The sequence below is a fragment of the Thalia democratica genome, chromosome 6 (assembly GCF_965202585.1).
Source record: "Thalia democratica chromosome 6, ktThaDemo2.hap1.1, whole genome shotgun sequence".
Taxonomy (NCBI): domain Eukaryota; kingdom Metazoa; phylum Chordata; class Thaliacea; order Salpida; family Salpidae; genus Thalia; species Thalia democratica.
The window spans coordinates 59,930,984-59,939,086 of NC_139170.1; the positions used below are offsets into that span (position 1 = coordinate 59,930,984).

At 23.1% G+C, this 8,103-nt stretch overlaps 1 protein-coding gene across 1 annotated transcript; it reads left to right on the top strand.

Moving 5' to 3' along the window:
• Window positions 1–2,727: 2,727 nt before the first annotated feature.
• On the top strand, window positions 2,728–7,086 carry LOC145839279 (uncharacterized). Its single transcript, XM_082946876.1, has 2 exons — window positions 2,728–3,218; window positions 6,507–7,086. Exons 1-2 carry the CDS (start codon window positions 2,728–2,730, stop codon window positions 7,084–7,086), a joined length of 1,071 nt encoding a protein of 356 aa, XP_082803002.1.
• The last annotated feature ends 1,017 nt before the right edge of the window (window positions 7,087–8,103 follow it).

Below are 8,103 nucleotides of genomic sequence, written 5' to 3' on the forward strand. Positions count from 1 at the left end.
AAAAAATTGGTTTGCATAAGCGTAAATAATGCTATAAATAAATTTAAATAATAAACTAATAAAAATAATAAATTAATTAAAAAATAAATAAATTAATTTAAGGGTATAATTACACTATAATCATTAAATATGTTTCTAGAAGTATTGGTAAATACTATTTATTTCTATATTTGTAGGTAGAGAAAGCCAAAGTTTTGAGTGTTTTAAACTTTAAAGTTTATTATTAACATTACAAAAAAATAATACTTATAAAATACTGTAACAATTAACATTAAGTGTTTAAGATTTAAAATATGTTTACTTAGTGATGGTAACAAAACTATTAAAGGCAAATAATTTAAATAAAAAGGTGCTAAAAATTTTTTCGATTTTTAAATAAAAAACGTTTCAGTAAAAATTTACAATTTGGTTTTACAAGACTTATTCTTTGGGAAATGTTTAAAACACACATTTAGTATTAAAATTTTTTACTTTTAAAAAACACATAACTTTGAAGCTAAATGTTTAAAATACTTACAAATTGAACAACACTTTGAATAAGACGTTTTCAATTTTTATTACGCTTTTACTAGTTAAAGTAAAACAAAAGTATATTTTATGGCATATAATCATAAACAATAGTTCTGTGTCATTTACACTTAAGTTCTGATTGTTGTTCTCCACTTAGCTTTTAATGACGAATAAGTATATACATACTTGTAACGATTAGAATTAATCAAGTGTTTGCTTTAAGTATTGTTTATCTTATTTTATAAGTTGTTTAAAGGTATATCTATTTTTAGTTTGTTTGGTACTTTACAAGTTTTTAAGTATATTTTTTACACAAGATTTAGTTAATTTTCGTTTAGTTTTTTTCTTTCATTTCGTTTAACTGATTGTTTTAATTTAAAGATTCTAATTTTAAATGATAAAAAAATAAATCTAATTGTTCGTAAAAAAAATATAAGTATGTGGTGTACGACTCGATAACCGAAAGGTTCCTTTGTACATCAGGTCCTTAGACAAAACTTTTTGAGAGCTGTTTTTATCTTTCAAATACAAATATATATCGAAATGATTAATAGCTTTTAACCTTGTTAGATTTGTTACGTTTAATTTCTTAATGCTTGTTGTAATAGCAAATTTTTTTGATAAGTTTGTGTAAAAACTACATGTTTTAAAACTTGTTTCACGACCTAAAGTTGTATAATGATTAAATTAAAACCATTTTTCATCTAAAATATATGATAGTTTATAAAAAATTGTAAAACATTTTTTGTGTATGTAATTTTAGTTTTGCCTAGGTGATGTAATGTAAAAGTATGTAAGAATACTAGTTGAATGTACAATAACAAAGTTCATTTGAATAATTTAAAAAATTAAAAATACTTAATTAGTTTTTTTAGTTAATAGAACTAAGATAAAGTTTAAAAACTATCAAACTAAAATTAATTTGTTTCAAATAAAAAATACTTAATTTAGCTAGAATTAAGTATTTACAATTATTTCCTATCATTAAAAAAAAGTTTTTTTTTTAAATAAAACAAATTTATTAACAACTAAAGTAGTTCAAATACTTACTTTAGAAGTTCTTATTTTTAATGTTTTTTTTTTCATCTTTAATATCTCGTGCACATTTGACTTCGTGCAAAAGTCCGTTCGTGCATATTTGATCCGTCCCCAACTCTATTAGATATAAGTTTTATTGAGTACCATTAACTTAAAGATGAATTATTTACCTGATTTGCACTGCTCGATAAGTTGCAATACAATTACGATATTGAAACTATGATTAAATGTTTTATGTAATATAGTCATGACCAAAAAACACTAGTATTTTAATGCATTTTAATTTTAATCGTTTACGACACAACTAATAGAGTTAAAAAACTTTAAGTTGATATAGGTTTTAGTGAGTGCTTAGTGCTAGACTTGTAAAAGTGTTAACTCTTAGAACATGGACTATTTTAATGTTCAAATTTTTAACTTTATTGAATTTATTATTTATAATTTTATTTTGTTTGTGCTAATAGATATTTAGTTGAATAAATGAACAAGCAACCTTATAGATAGTACTTAATTAATAATGATAAAAAAACTATGTTTCATACTTAAGATTTTAAATGAAAATCAAATTATATTAAAACGTTTACGGTTGTAGTGAAATTAACATAATCATACTATTATTTGATGCTAAAACCTTATCGTTTTTTTTCTATAGTTTTATATAAATAAAAAACACTGGTACTGGAAGAACATTATTATCATCATTTTTTAAAAGGTCAGTTTTGTGCAGTGTTAGCTCTTTAAGTCTCAATAAGTTGTCTAAAGTTTTTTAAAGTTAAATATTAAACTGAAAAAAAAAAACTTTATTGATTGTAAGTTTAAATATTTCTGGATATAAAATCATTTCTACCTTCCTTAGATGTTAAAAAGAATTTAGTAAACTGAATAATGTTTATTATTTTAGTTTAAAAAATATACTAATTTTAAAATTGTCTCATTTTTTTTTCTTTTATCAACTATTAAGTTTATGACATTGAATACTAAATGTAATCTAGCCTTGAACACTTTATAATTCAATATACTAACAAAGAGTAAGTTATTTTCTTGAAATGTGTGTTTTAGAGTTTTGTTTTATACTTTATTCTAGGAAATTAAATCTATCAGTTTATTTATTTTTAACCTTACTTCAATTTAATTATTTTTTTAAATTATATTATCGTAGTTATTTTGAATTTATTAAGCATGGGCATTGCTGAAAATGTTAAAGAAAGTTTAATGGAAAGACTGTATGTTTGCGATGTTTGCAATAAAGAGCTTGCTCACAAAAGTAGTCTTAAAACTCACATGTTGGTCCATAGTGGTAGAAGAAACTTTCAGTGTCATGTTTGTTTAAAAAAGTTTGCTCGTAAACATGATTTAACACATCATATGGTTTCTCATACTAAAGAAAAACTTTTCAAATGTGATCAATGTAACAAAAGTTTCAGTCAGAAAGCTAGTGTCAAAAGACATATGTTAGTTCATAATGGAAAGAAAAATTTTCAGTGTGAAGTTTGTGAACGGAAATTTTCTCAAAAAGGTAGTCTAACGAGGCACATGTTGACTCACACAAAAGTAAAAGCTTATGAATGTGATATTTGCACTAAAAAGTTTTCACTGAAAGGAGATCTAGTCAGACACTTTAAAATTCACTTAGGAGAAAAACCTTACGGTTGTGCAGAATGTGGTAAATGGTATAGTAGAAGTCATGGTCGTGATTATCATATACGAACTTTTCATAAGGAACTGAGTAAACATCAACAATCAGAATTAAAGTGTAAAATTTATAGAAGTATAGTTTATGACTACCTTCCAAAGTAATTTTAAATTTAAAACATGTAAACAAATAGTGTTAATATATTTTATAAATTTTTTACTGTTTCTTACTATTTGAAAACTTTATAAAGTACACGTATTTTACATAAATGTGCTTTTTGGTGTTTTATTAATTACTTTATTCTTAATATCTTTTGCTAAGTTTGTCGGTTTAAACTTTGAATTATTAGAAACTTTGATTACTTTTTAAACTAGTTAAGTATTAAAAAATATCTTAAAACGTTTTATACAATGTTATTCATCATTAATATATAAAATTAAAAAAATATTTATTGATATAAGTTTACTTGCTAAGATTTGTTATTAAACGTTATTTGCAAGCGTTACAACCGATTGATTTCTTTCCATTTAATTTCAATAAAATAGTTATAACAAGCAAAATGAATATTTGTTATTTTAGTTTTTCAAGCGATTTCTTTTATCATGCAGACTTTATAACTACTAGTTTTGAAAAATCTTAAAAATTGTAAATTTGTCAGGATTTTTATTTGTTTTAACATTTTGTTTTGGTCAACTCGTTTTAAAAACATGATAACTTCCTAAAAAAATACAATATACTATAGCATTAAGGTTTAAGCAGTACAAAAAAGTATGATGCATTTTTCATTCATACATACGCATTGGAAGTAGTTAAAACAAATGAAGTAAAATCAGTGATTTACCAGATGCATAACATTAGGATTTTAAATTAGGGTCTGCCTTGATCCGAATTTAAAATTGTTAGGTCTAATACAGATACGTAAAATCACTTAATTGGTGACGTAATGTTTTAGACTGTTTATTTAAAAAAAGACTACTTAACTATTTGTAAAGTAAACGCCTACAATATTTTTTCCACTATATTTGGATTAACGTCGTAATAATTAAAATTGCTAAAAAGTGATCTCTGAACAATTGAATAGATGAGGTTCAGTTTTTGAATAAGGATCTACGAAAACCGGTTAACAAAAATGGTGCAATCAAAAAGTAAGTTATATATAATTTAAAGGTAGTCTGTACCAAATAACAGGAGTTCCACTTACTTGGTGTACTCAAAAATGACGCCGTTTAGAAGTTAAACTAGAGCGCAATTTTTTTGGCGGGATTTGATTTCAGTTGAAACTGTTCAAGTTTAAAAATAAACTTGAAAATTAGATTTTGATAGGGAGAAAATTAGTAAGGATAAATAATGATATCATACTAGTATGTTTAAGGTTTGTAGCAGTGGCGACGAGTGATGTGTGGGCATTGGAGAAGTTTCTCAACCTAAAAATTGAATAAAGAACCTATTTTAACATTTTAGTTTTTTTATTTAAATTGCCCTCATATAAGACTTCAGTTAAAGAATAATAGACAAACGCCAGACACTTTGATAAATCAAAACGCAGTTATTTTAAACATTATTTTAATTAAACTGTACTCACTATTTATTTAATTAAATTATTTTAAGTTGTAAATGATAACAGTTATTTATTATGATTAACTGATTCTATTAAAATATGTGATACCAAAATAGACGTTAGATCAGATGATTAAGAATTTCTTCTCCGCTCCGCTGGACAAATTGGATATACAAATTATTAATAATTTTCTAATGATTTAATGAAATACATATCAACTAAAGTATTTTAGTTGACTTTATAAGGATTATTTACCATAAATGTTCTTTTAAATTTAGTAGCACAGTTTTTGTTTTGTTGAACTTAATCTAACATTAAAATTAACAATTCTTAAATGTTTATTTATTTATTTTTCTACTAAACTAAACTAAAACTTGAAGTTTTTTATAAATTTGTGTTGTTTTGCATAGTGCCAATATTAAACAATTTATAAAAAAGTTTTTTATTTCATAACTGTTAAATATAAAATTCATAATTTATTGTGTATTTTCTGAAAAGTAATTAGTTTGCTTTTAAATATATTAGTAATTTAAAATACACTTTAACAGAAGAAATTCTTTAAAATAAATAAAACTGTTTTTTTTTTATTTAATAATTTAATTTGTATAACTTTAAATGAAAATTTCAATAAGTAGCGAGTTTTTTAATTTTTAATAAAATGACTTAAAATTATTGTTATTTGAATAGTTTTTGTAAAGAGTTGATAAATATCACTGTGAATAAGGGTAAAATTTGAAAATAATTCAAAATGGTAATTGTCAAATAATCAAATTGTGTATGGCCATTACAAAAACAAATAAAAAACTGAATTTAAAATAAAACTCTACAGTGGTTTATTATAAATCTCAAAAACTAAATAAATAATTATGAATTACAATGTAATTTGTAAAGGATAAAAGTTTAAATAAGTGATCAAAAAGTTATTAAAGGTTAAATTTTATTTTTAGTCTAAAGTAATTTATAATTTATAAGCTGAATTGTGAAGATTTATAAAATTGTTACAATTAAAGTTATACTTTCAATCTTTTTTTTCAAAGTCATAAGCCAGAATATTATTTACTAATATGTTTATCAGCAGTAATAATTAGTTATTAGGTGCATCTTTCTGGTACATCAACAAAGTCATTATGTAGTTTAGTGGATACATCATGTAGTTTAAAACGAGTCAAGAAGCATCCAACTTGTTTTGTATTGGAAATGTTTTAAAAACATAGCGTCAGTATTAACCCCAAGCTAGTAATGTGCAGTGTTAGCTTTTTTAGTTTTTATAATTTATTTTTTACTTAATACGATATATTTAAATTAAAATAGGGCTAATTATTGATTGCATGTTTTAGTTATTCTGGATATTTACTTATACTTACTTTAGATGTCAGTAAGTATTTAACCAAATGCAAAATTAATTATTTTAGTTTGTTGATTTAATGTAGTGTTTTTATAAATTGTCTCTAAGTTTTAATTTTTAGTTAACCAACTATTTATAAAATGGTTTTTAAAACTAATACATTCTATTCTTTAATATTTTAAAAATTGGTGTACTTACAAAAGTTTGTACTTTTATTAAAATAAGTGTTTTAAACCCAAGTTTTTTTTTAATTTTTAATGATTTGAATTTTTTAGTTTAACAGTTTTTTTTAACTTGCTATTTATCCTTAATTAAATTTAATTAAATATCTTTTTAACAGTTTTAAAGCGTAGCTTTGTTTAATTTTTAAACATGAGCAATGTTAAAAATAAAAAAGAAAAATTAATGAAACGAATTTATAGTTGTGATGTTTGCAATAAAGAGTTTGGTAATAAAAGATATTTAAAAGCTCACGTGTTGGTCCATAATGGTAAAAAGGACTTTCAATGTCATGCCTGTTTAAAGAAATTTGCTCGTAAACATGATTTAACACGACACATGGTTTCTCATACTAAAGAAAACAATTTCAAATGTGAAATATGTAACAAAAGTTTTACTATGAAGTTTAATGTGAAGAAACATATGTTAGTACACAATGGAAAGAAAGATTTTCAGTGTGAAGTTTGTGAAAAGAAGTTTGCTCGAAAATGTAATTTAAAAAGGCACATGTTGACTCACACCAAAGTAAAAGCTCATGAATGTGATATTTGCAAGAAGAAGTTTACACAGAGAGGAGATCTGGTTACACACTTTAGAATTCACTTAGGAGAAAAACCTTATGGTTGTGCAGAATGTGGTAAATGGTATAGTCAAACTTCTAGTCGAGATTATCATATACGAACGTTTCACAAAGAACTGAGTAAACAACAACAATCTGAATTAAAGTGTAAAATATATAGAAGTATAGTTTATTACTACCTACCAAAGGGATTAGAAACTTGAAAATATGTAATTAAATAGTTTATATACTATTTTATAAAATCTATTAATTGTATTCTATTTTTCGCAAAACTTTTTTATAAAGTAAATGTTTTCAACATAAGTGTGTTTTTTGGTGTATTATTAACTATTCAATTATTTAATTTTTTCCAACTTTTTGGTTTTAATTTAAAATATAATTGACTATTTTATTTTAACTAGTTAAGTACCTAAAAAATGTATTGTAACACTTTATACAATCTTTTTTTTTAATAACTAAAAAGTACTTTTTTCTATTTTATATAAGTTTACTGGCTAATATCGGTTAAAATAATTATTTAACTGTGATTAAATCTTACTTGAATGCGTTAGAATCGATTTATTCTTCTATTATACTTTAAAAAAAAATGATTATAACAATCAAAATAAATATTTCTTATAAGTACTTTTCAACCGTTTTTTTTTTATCATTTATAACTGTACTAGTTTTAATAAATCTTAAGAATAGATAATTGTCAATAAATTTTTTTTTACTTCTAATTTCGGTCAATTCATTTTAAAACATCATAACTAATTATAATAACGTTTTGATCAGTTCATAAAGTATAATGCACTGCAATAAGTTTAATATAAATTTTACTAATACACGCATATAAACGATATTCATAACAAAATAGAAAATAAGTTTTAGATAATTTCTCGGTCATTTGTTATAAGAAATTAAGTTATAAAAACAGTTTTAAATCATTTACATGTTGTAACATTGTTATTAACTAAGTGCTAAGTATTTGCAGTATTATAAGTATATAACAACAAATATATTTTTATTTTACATTAGTAACAGAAATTAAATGAAACATAACAGTTTGTACAATTATATACGCCTTAACTTTATTTGCTAAAATATACATTTATAAAACATACTTTTAGGTAAACCGTTATTATATTTCTTATTAATATTTCTTTTTCTAGTTTAGTCATACACTTGATACCTACCTAATGAGTCCCTATTTTTTATTCAGTAGACGAAAATGAATTTAT

Excerpts from the sequence above, each read along its gene's own strand:
- LOC145839279 (XM_082946876.1), top strand. The coding sequence starts at position 2,728 with ATGGGCATTGCTGAAAATGTTAAAGAAAGTTTAATGGAAAGACTGTAT. Across the intron at positions 3,219-6,506 it reads TGTGCAGAATGTGGTAAATG|TTGTGATGTTTGCAATAAAG; the intron begins GTATAGTAGAAG and ends ACGAATTTATAG.